At 38.4% G+C, this 16,514-nt stretch overlaps 4 protein-coding genes across 4 annotated transcripts; 3 read left to right on the top strand and 1 right to left on the bottom strand.

Moving 5' to 3' along the window:
• Positions 1-153: 153 nt before the first annotated feature.
• Positions 154-4,869, bottom strand: LOC106181536 (uncharacterized). The gene is made up of 3 exons (XM_013565953.3): positions 4,309-4,869; positions 1,880-2,290; positions 154-776 (listed from the first exon to the last, which is right to left on the bottom strand). The coding sequence occupies exons 1-3, from the start codon at positions 4,394-4,396 to the stop codon at positions 508-510; spliced, it is 768 nt and encodes a 255-aa protein (XP_013421407.2). The 5' UTR covers positions 4,397-4,869; the 3' UTR covers positions 154-507.
• A 1,806-nt stretch (positions 4,870-6,675) lies between these two features.
• Positions 6,676-9,049, top strand: LOC106161023 (uncharacterized). Its single transcript, XM_087004407.1, has 4 exons — positions 6,676-6,744; positions 7,302-7,557; positions 8,124-8,348; positions 8,596-9,049. The coding sequence occupies exons 1-4, from the start codon at positions 6,676-6,678 to the stop codon at positions 8,874-8,876; spliced, it is 831 nt and encodes a 276-aa protein (XP_086860533.1). The 3' UTR covers positions 8,877-9,049.
• A 389-nt stretch (positions 9,050-9,438) lies between these two features.
• LOC147763795 (uncharacterized) lies at positions 9,439-13,545 on the top strand. Its single transcript, XM_087004406.1, has 6 exons — positions 9,439-10,180; positions 10,630-10,881; positions 11,376-12,066; positions 12,412-12,502; positions 13,003-13,160; positions 13,325-13,545. Exons 1-6 carry the CDS (start codon positions 9,956-9,958, stop codon positions 13,543-13,545), a joined length of 1,638 nt encoding a protein of 545 aa, XP_086860532.1. The 5' UTR covers positions 9,439-9,955.
• Positions 13,329-16,322, top strand: LOC106181508 (uncharacterized). The gene is made up of 2 exons (XM_087004405.1): positions 13,329-15,813; positions 16,057-16,322. Exons 1-2 carry the CDS (start codon positions 15,648-15,650, stop codon positions 16,320-16,322), a joined length of 432 nt encoding a protein of 143 aa, XP_086860531.1. The 5' UTR covers positions 13,329-15,647.
• Positions 16,323-16,514: the final 192 nt, after the last annotated feature.

Below are 16,514 nucleotides of genomic sequence, written 5' to 3'. Positions count from 1 at the left end.
TCTTTGTCTTTCTTAATTTTATCATTAAGCCAACATCATTTACTACCCCATCACATGAAGAGATTTATTTAGGGAGGGTTTGGAATCTTAATTAGCTTCCAGGGGAAAAATCAAGTCCAAAACGATCACAGAGGATGGCATGATGTTTCTTTAAACAAATATGACACAAACTGGCTGCTAGAAATTGTAAGAAGCCACATGGAGGCTGACCTATTTGTTTTAATGTGCCACTCTCCCACCTGCCAGAACGCTGGGTCCTACCCGCCTGTATTATCATCTAAAATGGCAATTTATAATGCTGTACATCACTAGAATTCATAGTTCACTCTATAGCATATAGCATATCAATAGCAGTTGAGATCAGAAATATGCTATTATAACAATAGCTTAATATAATCCGATAAACATGGACATATCAGTTAGGTTGGAAGAGACAGTTCAATCTGATCTACGGCATTATGAAATTGTGATGCATCTTTTCCTTAATCCCACAAAAAGCGTAAATCATCAAACAATGTGATGTTTTCCATTTTCTGGAAGACTCCGCTGTAAAGGATAGGATTCTTCTTGGCCCTTTTTCAAGTTTTCAGCCACCATTTCAAGCGCTTTCTTCTTTTCGTTGTGTCTTTTTCTTTTAATGATCACGACAATTAGAGTAACTATTACAATCAGTACCAGCAATGCAACTAATCCCAAGAGAGCGTCTTGCTTGGTGAAAAATGTTCCTGCAGACGACACGCGCTGCATGTCACGTGACAGGGAATGTGAGGGGTAATCTGGAGGAAATAGAAATGGATTATTTTTCACGGTATAAAAATGCGTTATTTGATCTTAAGTGGCATGTTCTTGATATCGAAAACGTAGTCTAGTGTACTTCTGCTCGTTCATGATGTCGGAAAAAGACATTCCAGAATGGGAATGGATATGGCCGACATTTGTTAGTGAAGACATTCCTGGTGATGGCTACTAGTCTTACGGTTTTAGTTTCAAATAATCGACTAAAGCAGCCGTCTAGATGCCAGTGATATATTGATGGACTTGGAGAAACGATAATGCAGCCGAATCAACAAACACAACAGTAGCGACAGAGAGACCTTTAAAAATGCATAAATAAAAACACGAACGGCAGAAAATGCAGACGCAGCTGAAATAATTACCCGAAGATAAAATAAATCTTTGAAGCAACGACGAAGTGAATCTTCAGAATTGTTTAATAAACCTGCGTCTCCATGAAACGCACTCATCGCGTGAAATACAAACTGGCTACCGACTGAGCGGCAAAACCCCAGCTCTATGTCTAAACAAACGTTCGTCTGACGGATTGTTTAGAGAGCGGCTTGAATCCTAGGGCTAGATATTACTGCTGAATAGATTTTGATCCGATAATCTTTCGGGAAAAAAAGCTTTGTTTATGAAGCGTCAATCCGAATGAAAGTTTAATGTAATTAGTGTCGGTCGAATATTGGATGGGTTGCTTGTCGGTGATATCAATATTTTGAGATATAAGGACATAACACTTACACGACGTTGGTGTATTGCTTCGCGCTAACATAACGCACAGGATAATTTTTATTAGAAAAAAGCTTTCAAACGACCAAGAAGATGCCTAAAATCTACAAAATCGTGCAAAAACGAATCGTCCGCACATCTGCCGCCGTAGCTTCAGACTAAATGAACACTTTCTGTTTATTGGGAAACCAACGATTTATTCTAGAAATATAAAAATTGTATATTCTATACGAACCTGGACAGACATCTTTTTGTAAAATGTTAAAAAAAATTATAATTATAAACTCTGAAAAATGATAAATAAAATGCCATCTTGCCGTCACCAATAAAACAAGATATTTTGCACCCCAGACTTTTCAAACATACTTACATGGCACCTTGGGTTCCCCGGCAGTATTCGTACTGATGTTACCAGATTGTATCGCCCTCCAGAGCGACTCCGATTTTATATTAATACACCTGTATGAAAATTCCAAAAGGCTGTCAATGAAAGCAGCCATCTTGCAGTTGTAATTCTGTTGGAAGAGTCGCGCAGACGACGGTTCTATGATGCAGCTTTGGCGCCCCGTGCACAGCGAGTCTAGCTTAGCGAAGGCCTCTTCGGGCGTGGCGCCCTGGCACCCCCTCTGGCACTGCGCCTTGACAACATTGGGCTGAGCCCGGGTCATACAGTTTCTACACGCCTCGTTGTCACGGAAACCATACGAGGCCTCTATAATGGCTATGACTTGGCTTGGTGTTTCTGTACAGCGCAGTGTGTAACTTGCCTCGGCGCAAATAGCTGAAGGGAAAAATAGAAATTGATAAAATATACAACATTTTTCATTAGTGAGTGTTATCTGCAAGAGGAAGAGTAAAACTATAGTCTCATCCCGTAGCTGTAGTGGAAAGATAACGGGAAACGATATGGCTTTATTTTCTAGCGACGTCTTAAATTTCAAAGCAATAGATTTATATTTGAAATAGTTATCACCCAAACGAAGAGAGCTTTTTTAAAACACATTAAGCTTGCAGTCATTTAAAGCATAGAAGTACAGTTAAAATAAGTGCTGTTTTTTTTTCTACCCGGGGAACTCCTAAAAATTTGCCTCGAATATAGCATTTTGTAATTGAGTAGTTTATTATACACCTGATTAAGTAGTAATGGGCAAAGTATGTTTTGATTAATGATCACCAGAAAGGTTTGTCTCACGCGTTCTTTAAGCGCAGGTAAACGGGCGACAGAGAGAAAATGAAAACCCGTGGTATTTTTATTAACGGCGTGACGCAATAAACAATAGTACCTGCTCTGTCATTATTTAAGTTGGGCACAAACGTTTCACAGGTGAAAGAAAATAAATTGCATTGTTGCTTTATTTACCGTGTAGAGTAACTGTTTGTAATACTTCCTTATGCTAAATTTAAGGGGTTGTACATAAAACACAAAGAAGGGGGCAAAGTGCACTATAACAAGTGCAACAAACTACAGGTCAGAGAAGATCTGCCGTAGAGCCATGATTACGACTGTGCCTGGGTGACGCTCCCCCCTCGTCTCTCTACGGTCGTTAATCTTAACACGGTTTCAGTTATTATGTAGGGGAGGAGCGCAATGACGTTGTGAGATGTTTTAACATATTTAGGGCCTAACTTAATGTGACACCAGTGTAAAGTGTACAAAGAACGGCGTTCCACAAGTTCCTCGCAATGGGTCAAGGAAATATTGAACACTTCACCCAGTTGTGCTAAATATTCCACATAGCAATATCTTGATTCTCAGAGCTCCACTTGGCGCAGCCACTTGTGATGTTTTCCTTTCCCTATCTGCTGTGTTATCATTAATATTTCCTGCTTGCTATCCAAACCTTTACACCTCAAGTTATTAGTCCAGGCATCTGCACGATATATATATATACACCTGAATGATTTACTTCACTCTGGAGAACGTGATCAATAATTCAAACACGAACTGTTAGCGAACTGGGTGATAACACGATAGGAGACGCGAGGCTGGAGATTACAACCAAAGACATACCACAACATGGTAGCCGCCAAGTGGTTCATAACAGAACGCTTTCATCAAGGCAGCAGCTTACACCACAAGGTTCACATATATTGATCAAAAATAACCACACATTTCTCAAGTGCAGACCCATTTTTATTATCTCGAAGAACAGTAAATCTTTCGTTTCCGGACTTCGAGGTATAGGTATTTCCGTAGGCGCCCTAACTGTATAGCATTCTTGATAGTAGCCTATATGTTCAGTAAATATTTCGTTTTGGGGTTATAGCTATCACAAAAGGCAGCACATGTTATGTTTACAGGGTGATGACTGGTGGTTCTCTGCCTTCCATGCTCTCAAGACATACGCCATAAGGCTTTACTATAAAAAAAACTCCCGGAGATGAGTGTTAATAAAAAACCCTTTCAATTAAACCCATATATCCCACTTCACATCATTGGCGTCGCTCCACGGTTTCTTCTCTATCTAGAGGTTTTCCTCTTAAGTGTGTGTGTTAAGAATAAAAGATTGAAATGGAATACATAGGATGTTAAATGCTTAGCGACAAGACTATGGGGTCTTAAGGTTTCTTATCCGGTAAACTATGGAAGTAGGCTTTGATATACGTTACACTGTACAGTTAAGTCTGGAAACATATACGTCTTTAAGACGAGGATCTGTTCACCGTCAGTCGTCTAAATCGCTGATCCCGGCTGGTTCTGATATAAACCGATATAAAGTAAGGGTAGGTCTATGTGTGCGCTCGAAATAAGCTCTTTAGTAAACACACTACCTTCATTTTCACTTAAAATTTTCTTACCTCTCTTGATGACGCCGGGAACCCCCTCTGTGCCGATAGTAAAGTGTCCAACAACAGCAACAAATGTGACGAAAAACGAGAAGAACATTTTAAATCTGTCCTCTTAATGCCTCGGGACAGCGAGCTCTGGTGTTGTGGCCTTCTTGATGGCGGTCACTTTCTTTGACTTCTATTAAAACACAAGAATCACCACGGCATCAAAGCGATCTACACATATCACATCTCACACTGAGTAACTTGACAAAGACTGACAAAGCCTTCAAAGTTGTCGTGACGCCAGCTAACTTCCCCCGCTGTCGACTGACTCACTCTGCCTCAGCTCCGCTCTCCTCGCGTTCACTGGATCCCTTACTACGGAGGACTAAAAGACTTCCTAAATATCTCCTGTATAATACCTGTCGATTGATCGGCTTTCGTTTGCTTAGCGGACATCGATTCAAACTAATCGATCAACCAGGCTCGATTTCTATTCAAATAAAGAAAAAGAAGTCATTCACAATGTGTAAACAGTCTATTCATGCCTGTGCCCGTTTATACGAGGCCTCCCTGCCCCGGCAGTTTTATTATTGAATATGCCAACCCCGCTTGGGAAAATAATAGATGCTCTTTTGTTATTCAGATAAGATTGTTTGTTCTGCTGGTAAGTCAGAAAAAAAAGGTGAAAAAAGAGAAAATGACGAATAGTACTCCCTCTAGCGTTGGGTGGCTAGATTTAGTGTGGTGAGAAGGTAAATACCGCCACTGAAAACTGAGCAAATGACGAATCGCTCTCCTTTTATTTCAGCCGAACTCCAGAAACCGCAAACTGACATTCCTGAAATGTAGTAAAATGGCGTACCGCCCCTCCTCTTTATTGCACGATGAGGACATGTGGCCCCAGGGCCAGTCATTATGTATGCAGGGTGGATTTGTAGAAAAGATAAAGAAATGTAGAATTGTCCTCTGACAAGTAAGGTGGATTTATTCTTCGAGGGTTGACAAAGTCATTATTTTTGTACGTTCTCTTTCAAAAAAGGTATGTTTGAGATTATCAGTCTTGACCTTTATTATTTTATGAGACATCTCAACCTGCGGAAAAATGTATCACTCACCATTCGACTCTGTTCAAAATATCTGTTACGGCATATTGTTTGCAAATCATTATCATAACCTATAACAAGAAACGCACATATCCCATACTTAAATATTCAAGTTGGAATTAAAACTGTGGTTAGTGTTTTCTCACAACTAAATCAGTGTATCAGTGCTTTAAAACATAAGTTTAACAAAACAAAATCACAGTTTTTTTTCGGGTCGTTCATTTTATACATGTATGTTATGCAGGACGCGCCGATTTGAATTATCCTCGAGGTAAAAGGCAAAATTTCCCACTCAGTAACTAATGCTTCATCCATCCAGCACTTGGATTCGATCTTTTATAGCAATTCTGATTAAATATTTTAGTTTTAAAATTCTGGCCAGACATTAAAAGTATTTCATATCTTCCTGTACGTTTTAGAGGAATATTGGCATCATACACGTTTATATAAGGGGTTTTAACTTTTTAAATAAATGAATTGGGAAATAAATAAAAACGTAGGATTAGAAAATATGACTCGGGGACAAAGCGCATATTAAATCTTAAATGCTTTATCTTATAATATCAAAAATAATTTTTCGGCTTAGCGACCAAAAACTGTAATCGAATCAGAGCGTTAATTTTGTGCTCCCAAAATGGTTTTTAAAGGTTTAGAAGCCCAAAACGAAAGAAATCCATTAAAAAAGTAAGGACATCGGTTACTAAACCAATATAGACCTATTCTGCATAACCGACATTCAGAGTCAAACATATAAACAGTCCCGTCAGGTTCGGAATGTTTCCGAAAAACTCGGTAAGAGCAAACAACAGTGTTTTATGGATGACTTCAAAAAACCAACCGGATGATTACAGTTTTTGTTGACAGACCCTGCAAGTAGTGTCGGTGTAGAGTGTCTGTAGAAATTGTAAGCATATTGAGTTATGATTGTCCCCATATTTTGTTATCTCCCGTTCAATATTGCCATTCATTACTACAAGCATCGAGACGAGTGACGAGAGAAAGTGCCCCCTGCCGGAGAAGAGGATAACTACTTCCCTTGGTTAAAACTTGACCTTACCAGTGAGAGCAAGAATATATTCTTGGTTTAATCAGTTTATGTCATGTTATGTAGAAGTTTAAGGCGAAAGCAAGGATACCTCATGCTATAGCTACAGTAACGCATTAATTATCATTTGACATCCTAGTTTCAGCTAAATAGGCCATCCGATAATTTGGGTCAAAGTTCAAACGAAAAAGGGGATTCCCAAGCATGTGACAAGAGAGCTGAGTCGACATTTGCAAAGCAAAAATGTCCAGTCTTAACCCAATAAATTGGATTAGAAGGAAAAGTCCAGAGGAGCTGTTAAAGAAAATTGAGGTATTTAATGCGAGTTTTGTCTGCTAGACTTTGGTAGGCCATAAAAAATTCAAAATTCATGATAATCTTTTCTGTTTGAGACTAGTATAGTTTCACTTTCGTACTGGGTCAGTGCCTGATCTGAACTTCCTTTGTAAACATGAATGGAGTGCAGCAACATGTAACATCAACATGTTATATCATCCCTCCATCATCTCCCTCTCTCTTTCTCTCTCTCTCTTTCTGACAGGCGCAAGAGCGTGCCTTAAACACATTTCCCTCTCTGAGAAGGACACTTCCATTTTTAATAAAAGTTTATTCGAATTTGGGGGTTACGTCCTTCCTCTTCCCCTGTGTCTGCCCATAAATTAAATAGTTGTGTTTGAAGAGGTCTGGTGACGGAAGAGTGCTAAAATAATGGTGGTGCATTCATTTAGGCCTATCTCTAGCTGTATCTCTCCATGGATGAAAATAAAATGTTGTAACTACTTGGATAATTTGGCCCTTGTGATAAGAACAACAAGCTAAAGATGCATGCGATTCTCATCACATAGGCCTCATACTTGACAACTTTGTAGGAACTTGACACAAAGGCGATCAACCAAGAACTAGATGTTTCCGTATCACAGTTACGGAAAGTGGTCGATCTGCAGAAAGAGTTGATAGAAAGTCTGCAACATCAAAACTTTAAGCTGACAAAAGAAAATGGTGAATTTAAACAGCGTGCAAAGAACTGCACGTGCGGAAGTAGATCGTCAGCTCCTTCTTGGGGCCACATCTATACCCCCAGTCACCCTCATCCAGCTAGACAGCAGCCCCCAGCGTTCAGGAAAGGTAATGTACAAAGTCAGATTGTTAGAAAAGGAGTATTAAAATCAGCTTTGATTTCAGAGTAGAATGGCATTTGGCGACAACAGCAACATGAGTTAGAAAGGTTGCAACTGATCGGCAGTAGGGCCTATTAGGGCCTATATTTACTCAGTAGGGCCTATGTGTTTGTTGAAACCAACGCTTCTGTGCTTCTTAAAGGGATAATAACTCTTCGTTTCGGCCAAAAAATGAATTTTCCTGGAGTAAACAACAATTTTTCCATACTTACCAATGGTTAATGAATCCATTTTTACATTCAAAGTTAGTCCCTGGTTTTTTTCTAAAAAGTTTGGTTTTTTGTTAAAATCTCTTAAGAGATTTTAACAGAGTATAGCCATCAATGGAGGTCACGTGGTCTAAAGACAAGCTCAGATATCAGAATAATAGCTATAACTGCCATTTTTTGTGGTAAAACAGAATATATTATATTTCTATGAGTTATTCACAATGTTATTATTGTGAAATATAGGTCTCATACGAAGGGTTATTATCCCTTTAAGTTTTTATGTTTTTTTTTCGACTCTTTGCAGTGCATTGTTTTGAAAAATGTCCTGACGCAGACGCAGTGATATCCACCAGCCATCAACTCATGACCCAAGTGAAGGAGAACTTGCACCAGAAATACAGGGTGGACCTAAACTCTGAACCGTGGCGCCAGGGGGCGCAGTGCGGAGACAGTCCCGTCCTGGTTTTCTGCCTGCACTCGTCTCGTCTTGGAACAGACGTAGACCAATCTTTAAAAGAATTCAGTAGAGGTGAGACGCGGAAAAATGAAAATGTAACACTGAATAAACTATTTTGGGCTTGTTGACGAATAATTGTTTTTTCGACAGCCAGCTCGGTCATGGAATTTTGTTGGTGCCATTCGTGCTGTCTCTTTAATGCAGAAATGGATATAAAATTGTCTCTTCTCGCAAAAAAAATTTTTTCAATACGTGTGTGCTAATATGAATAACTTAAATGATAATGGATAAAAAAAGTTATGTGTACTCATTGTTTCAGCAGACACAAGCGCCATTATCCTGATAGTTTTCCACCACGTGGCCCCTCATGCCGACGTCGGCAACCCCACAGATTCCATTCTGTCTCTAACAAGACTGGGGAGGGTTAATCTGGTGCTGGATATGGTATTCTGGGAGTCAATGGGTCTGTATCCGTCCCCTGCTAACGAGAGAGCCCTAGAAGAGCTAGTGAAACATTTGGAAAGTCGCGCCAAGGAGCAAGTAGGCCTACCTCGCAGTGGTACCGTCACAACGCAATATGAATACGGAAATTCATATTAGCAAAACTGTAGGTCGTCGTATTGGGATATGATGAAACCAACCAAATATAGATACATCTGAAAACTTGCTTTTTCAAAAGACAGACAAAATGCCTTTGGATGAAATGAATTTGAATTAATTTTCAGTTTATTATGTCGTATCGATATTAGTATAAATAAACTTGATCAAACCCTTGTGTCGAGTATTGGACGATTTGGTTTAAAAGATGTGTGTGTGTGTGTGTGTGTGTGTTTGTGTGTGTTGTTCAAAATAGTAAGGCGCTATCCAAATTATGTTGTGTAAATACCTAGTAAATCCGAGTAAAATTATGTAAAACATATATTCTTAATATTTTAGTTTTATTTATGGTCTTTTAGGCCTACCTATGTCTAGTATTTGGAATTAATTAATTTGAAAAGTCTAAGACTTTATTACTTTATTATGAAATCGATCCTGTTCGATAAAATGATTTGCTCTATTGATAAGGCAGTCCAAATAAGGAACGAAGTTATTTTGATTCTTCACATTAAAACAAAAATAAATGTGATGGGTTTTGAAATGTTTTGAAGGGTTAGAGGTACTCTCCTGTTTTTCAAGTTTTTCTATAAGATAAAAGTCCTTAAGTGCGAACCAGAAAACCGTCACGATTTCCACCCACCATCTTCGAGTTCTAAGACAAGCCTGATTATTAGTACAGGTTAAGATTTGTCTGAGTATTGTCGTTATGTACAGAGTAATGGGTTTGGACTACGTTTCCTAGCGGACTACCATTCCTGTCACACAGGTAACACGTCCTTATTATCAGTGGGTGATTTAATTATTTCTAAAAGAGTGATAGAAATAAGAGAACAGATTTTTGAATGAGAATGAATATTTTATTTAGGCCCTCCTAAGTTATTGATTTTGTCCAAGGCCCTAGCATTGATGAACGATCAGTTACATGTACGCTGTCATTTTGAAAAGATTCGTCATCAGTTTCCCCGGTATCATACTATCATATATAACATTGATAACAGATCATGGATATAGCCCAAGGTCGTTTTATCAATCCTTTGAACCGTTTCTGTTAGGTAGGACGGTTAAAGTTTTGATGAGTTTTTATGATGAAAAGGTTATTTGGTTCGATAAAACGCAGTATTAGAAACCAAGCAGATACAGTATTAGGAACCAAGCAGTCCACGGACGAAAATGGTGACAAGGAAGAGGAAACTTCAGGCACAACTGTAGGGCAAGAGGAAGTAACCGGCTCGTTACAAAATGGCGGTAGCGAAAAAGAAACCATTCACTGTCGTTCAGGCAGTAGAACAACTGCCTTCGTGAATCCGGTAAATACCACATTTTTGGAAACATCAGTAGTAAGGGCGTATTCCCAGACATTTAGATCGATCTATCCCCGCGGGGAGTCTCACTAGATTACTGTCAGATAATCCGGCTTAAATGTCCGTCCCGCCTACTACAAGCTGTAAGGGGGTAATTAACTTTCGTGTCCGCTCGGCTGGTAACTATTTAGCGTGAACCCCCAGGGAGTTAGGTCGATCTAAAGTAGATCGATCTAATCTCTGGAAATGGGGTCTAAATCAGCCACTGCTTTACAGAAATTTGGCGTTTCAGCACAAGGGTGAATTATTGATATAAAACTCTCTATTTAAAGCATGTTGCTCATCATCACTTTACCCCCACCCCCTCACAAACACACACACACACACACACACACACACACACACACACACACTTTCTCTACACACGCTCAATTCTGAAACCCCATTTTTTACAGGATGAACAAAACCTAAAGCGAAAAAATCAAGAAACTGTGCCTTCGTCGAATTCGAATAGAAACCTTAAAAGGAAACTTTGTAACACCTTGGATAATCAGGCAGGTCTTATTTTTTCTGAAAAAGAAAGAGACATTATGTCGACACCAATAGATCAAGAAACTTTAAAACACAACGCGGGCGCTGTTCAACAGAATGCATGCAAAAAAGTGAAAACAGACTGCAGAAACGAACTAGATTCTACCCCAAACCTGGTAAATGATATTTTCTTAAAACTCAACTAAATGTGTATTTGGTCTATTTGTCTTCGTATTCTTAGGGACATAGTAAGGTTATTTATTTATTTATTTATTTATTTATTTTATTTTATTTTATTTTATTTTATTTTATTTTATTTTGTTAAGATAATTCCTACAAGCATGTATTTAGGTTATTTCGCCATAACCAGTTTTATATCTGTCTATTTGACATGGCCTCCTCATATATGGCCATATGTGAGGAGACAATAATACGTATACACTTTTAATATTTTGGCATCACTTATGGTCGTACTTTCGTTAAGTATTTGAGTGTGAATATTCGACATCTTTAGTTTTTTTTTCAATTTTTGAAATGATTAAATCATTGAGACGAAATGATACCAACTCCCCGTTACCAAATCTGAGCTGGTAATGTGCGTTGTTGATGTTTCATCTAAAGATTGCTTTTTGTTCATGTTTGAAGAAACTGAAACTGGTTTTTATTTCAGGGCGTAAAATCCAAAGAAGAAATGTCGCAAAACCGCAGAATCAAGTCAGATTCAAAGGCGAGTGTGGAAAAATCCCGCGAAATGAATATCAACCTCCAAAAAGAGGCAACATCCATACAGAACGTGAGTACGGACGCTTACCAGGGTCAACCTGAACGGTCACAAAGTGTTTCACTTCCCCCTGGTACGTCAGTCAGTGGACAGCCTAAAGGCTGTGATTTACACCAGGAAGAGGAGCTCGTACGACGGTCCGAATCAGCGTCCCCACTCCTGGAACAGACACTGCAGACACAAGATAGCCCTGATGAAGGTGAACATGAGAACCCAACCTCGTGTCAAAAAACCCACCAACAAAAAGATTACCGATATGCGCAGCTCGAAGAGAAGTTTGAGAGACTCCAGAACGAGTGGATTCAGTTTGTCAAAAAGAGGGGAGAGGAGGAAGCTGCAATTGAAGCGGTGCGTCTAGAAAATAAAAATCTTAAGGAAAGGCTGTGCGAACTGGAAAGCAAAATCGGTAAATGCGTTTGCTGTAAAACCACAACTCTTGGCAGGACACGGGGGTTGGTGGTGTCTGCTGCAGCCCAGAGCCCGGAAGACACAGAGCAGACGACACCATCAGCGGAGACTACTGCACCACCTACACATCCAACAACTGGAGTGAAGAAAGAGAGACCGACAAAAAGAACAGGTGACTTTGGAACAAAAATTAAAATACCAACTTAAACCCTTTATTATATTAAACAATACCGATAGCTGATAGATTTCATTCAGGTTGAAAGCCTGATAATCTTATCTCATAGATAGTTAAAAATCAACAAAATGGATTTTTTCAATTATTTACTTTTCTGTATGTCTTGATGTATTCAAATTCTTTGTAAGGACGATTAGGCCTACATTTTTGTTACAGTAACTTTGTAACATGAACAACATTTGTTTGACAAGTCAGTGATGGATCGCAATGCCATGTCTCGCTCATTAAAAAGACAATAATTATCTTTAAAAATGATTAACATTTTCACAAATTTTGTTCTAGTTCCATTCTACCAAAGGGCACCGCGTTCTCCCGTGTTTGGCGCTGACCAGAATTTCCTCAATGAAGTCATTTCCGGTCTGAAGGACTGTGGGTAAGGCGAGAATTTCATACAAAAAATGAACAGAACGCAACAAGACCTCACCCACGACAAGGCAATCGTGGAGCCACCATGGATATAAGGCCTACCAATGTTTAAAAGACCCAATTTTTCTAAATTTTAGTTTAGTTTTAATTAAAATTACAGCGTATTTGGCTAATAGTAGGCCTAGTGTGATGCTACTGGAATATAAGAGTGATGCTCTTTTTTCAGGGATGCGTTATTGTCCCTTTTTATTCCTATTTTATCCTATTTAAAATGTTTTCTATATTTATTATGATTTCTATTCCGTGTCTAAAAACAGTTTGCATTATCTGGTCTGACCCGTGTTCATGGCTCATATCCACCTTGATTTTTATCCTTGTCCTTTCACAATTCCTAACGGGAAGATTATACAAATAAATCAGGAAATAAATCTAACAGGGAGAAAATACAAATAAATCAAGAAATAAATCAAGCAATAAATCCCGTCTATTGAGTATTCTATTTGACAGGATAACGCTTGAACAAGAAAATTTGGAAAACGTGAAGCTGCTATCGTCTGCTCCTCTGGTTTTATTTTGTCTTCACACTTCGGGACTCGGGACAGATGTGGATGAAGCGTTGCGCGAATACAAAGGCAAGAATAGTCAATTTTCTCCTGACTTTTACTGCTTACTATTTATTACTTTGAAATATAAAAGATTTTCGTCTATAACTATTTGGACATATCTCTCTCTCTCTTTATATATATATATATATATATATATATATATATATAGGCCCTATATATCTCCAATCATATCTGCATACATTTAATTTTATTTACAATTCCAGGCGCGCGGCTAGACATCATTCTGATCGTGATGCGCCACCTCCCCCGCCACGCTAAACGGTTCACGCCGACTCAGCAAGTCTTACCCAGACATCCACAAGTCAAGTTGACAGTTGATATAGTGTTCTGGGAGACCGAAGGCTTTTATCACTGCGAGGAAAATCAAGAAGCAATAGTACAAGTCATTTCATATTTTCAGTATCTGTGCTCTAAATCAGTCTGATGAAATAATAAGAATTGATGGGAAATTCTAATGCTAATAGTTTGGCAAATTGTGTAGTTGTATGATAATGTTGAGTAGTGTCGGTTTCTGAAACCTCTTGCTTATATTCATTGTATTGTCTGGCTTTTAATCTATTAAATTTTTTAAAAATCTAATTAGTTTTGTCCCCTTATTAACAGTCGTGGTCAGTGAAAGAGTTGTTGAAGAATGTCCTAAAGTGTCAGAAAAGTTCTGCACAAAATTACAGGAAGATGCGTGGAAAGCACAGCTTAAGTTTTAAAATAATTGGATTTTACAACATCCAAAATTAAAAAGAAATTTATTACGGATTCTCAGCATAACCATCGCTTTGACTTTTTTCATGTAAAATTCCTGGTACATCTAGTGTTCTTAGTTCTTTTACTGATTCCATCAGACAGTTAACTTTTTCCTTTTTACATTCACCTTCCACAACTGCGCAAGTTCCATCTGCAATATTTTGACATTTTGATTGTAATTCTGGTATAATTTCTGCTATCATTTTGGCAGCCTTTTCACATACTTTTCTGTCATAATCCTTCACAGCAAAAAGTAAAATCTCACAGCATCTGTTCATAAAGTCTAATTCCCTTGCCTCAAGAGAGAACTCTCTTTTCCTTTGCTTTGATTGAGAAGGAGCCACAGCACAGGCCGGCGTGTCCAGGTTTTGGAAACATTTTGTAAAAACACTTTCCCAGAAGGCAAGCACCAGGACCTGCACCTCCCAGTCAAAATCTTTAATAGCTGTTGTCATGGAGACCCGTATGGCGGCCTGTGTTGTCTCTGGGGTGATAGAATACCAGGATGAGAGCACCTGCACAGCTGCTCTGCGTGGAAAAGCTTCACTATCTGTCTCCAGTAGGCTGAGAACATCCTGCACAACAACGTCCTAGACAATAAAGTGAGACCACAGATTCTGATAAACCATTTGTTATCTTTATTTTTCAACCACCAAATACATCTTTTTTTCTTGCCTTCATTCAGACAAGTTTATTTGTGTTATCACGCTTTCAGTGTGTAAATCTGCAAAACTTGTGGGAACAGTTCTGACACTAAAATATTCATATTAGGTAGGCCAAGTTTGAAAATCAGCATGATCGGGCCATTTTTATGGAAGTTATGCTGTGTTTTTTTCACTTTTTTTCAGCATTTATACAACCCTGATAACACGATAAGTGAAAAACCACTTTACTTTTTGGCTTGAAACTTACAGAACTGTTGAATATAGTTATAATACGCAGACCAAGTTCGAAAATCGGCATAATCGGACAATTTTTATAAAAATTCTGCTGTTTTTTCACTTATTTTCGGCATTTATGCAACATCGAAAACACGATAAGTGGAAAACCGTTTTAACTTTTGAATTGAAACTTACAGAACTAATGAATATCCATAATATGCAGGCCAAGTTCGAAAATTGGCATGCCGTTTTTATAAAAGTTTGCTGTTTTTTTCATTTTTTTCAGCATATATGCAACACCTATAACACATTTTAAGGAAAATCGATTGGCCAATTGTCTTGAAATTCACAGGAGTGATCAATGTTACTGAAATACAGATTAAGTTTGAAAATAAGCCTGATCAGTTAAGTTTTGATGAAGTTATGCCTTTTTTGTATACGTGTTTTTTCCTCAAATTTAATTTTCAGGCAGGTTAACAGTCTCATTTTTGAACTAATTAGATATGTTAAGTTGTTCTTTTGACGTTTTCTGCATCTTAACAATATTGTTAGTTGATTATTTAAAAATGATGGTAAACCTGTTATTGTGTATTGTGTTATAAAGTGTCAAAAACGGGGAAAAACATATCTTTACAGTTTGTAAGATTCAATCATTCAGTATGTTCAGAATCTCAGAATGGAGCAAATTGGACATTTAAAATTGTTCTATTGATATTTTTCTTATGTCAACATTTTTTAGTTGATCATTTAAAAATGACAGTAAACTGATTATTTTGTTTTATGTAAAAGGGTGCTGAAAATGGTAAGAAAATCATTTCAGTAGAGTTATCTCTTGTTTACATTTTGCCATTGTTTTGAAAAATGCCCTGACGCAGACGCAGTGGTATCCACCAGCGAACAACTCATGGCCCGAGTGAAGGAGAACTTACACCAGAAATACAGGGAGGACCTTAACTCTGAACCGTGGCGCCAGGGGGCGCAGTGCGAAGACAGCCCCATCCTCGTTTTCTGCCTGCACTCGTCTCGTCTTGGAACAGACGTAGACCAATCTTTAAAAGAATTCAGCAGAGGTGAGACAGGGTAAAATGAAAATGTAACACTGAATAAACTATTTTGGGCTTGTTGACGAATAATTGTTTTTTCGACAGCCAGCTCGGTCATGGAATTTTGTTGGTGCCATTCGTGCTGTCTCTTTAATGCAGAAATGGATATTAAATTCTGACTCTTCTCGCATAAAATATTAATTTCAATTCGTGTGTGCTAATATGAATCACTTATGAGTGTTAAAAAGTTATGTGTACTCATTGTTTCAGCAGACACAAGCGCCATTATCCTGATAGTTTTCCACCACGTGGCCCCTCATGCCGACGTCGGCAACCCCACATATTCCCTTCTGTCCCTAACAAGACTGGGGAGGGTTAATCTTGTTCTGGACATGGTGCTCTGGGAGTCCTTGGGTCTGTATTCGTCCCCTGCTTACGAGAAAGCCCTGGAAGGCGCGCCATGGAGCAAGGGCGCAGGGGCACCGCCACAGCGCAATATGAATATGGAAATCCATATTAGCAAAACTGACATTTGATCGACATATCAGGATATGATGAAACTAACCAAATATATATAGATACATTTAAAAACTTTTTATTTCAAAAGACAGACTTAATGCCTTTGGATGGAATGAATTTGAATTAATTTTCAGTTTCTAATGTTGTATCGATATTAGGATGAATAAACTTGATCAAACCCTTGTGTCGAGTATTGGACGATTTGGTTT

Source organism: Lingula anatina, chromosome 2, assembly GCF_051362555.1.
Source record: "Lingula anatina isolate TDL-2025a chromosome 2, LinAna3.0, whole genome shotgun sequence".
NCBI lineage: Eukaryota > Metazoa > Brachiopoda > Lingulata > Lingulida > Lingulidae > Lingula > Lingula anatina.
The sequence above is the reverse complement of the archived record's forward strand: the minus strand, read 5'-3'. Positions and strand labels throughout refer to the sequence as shown.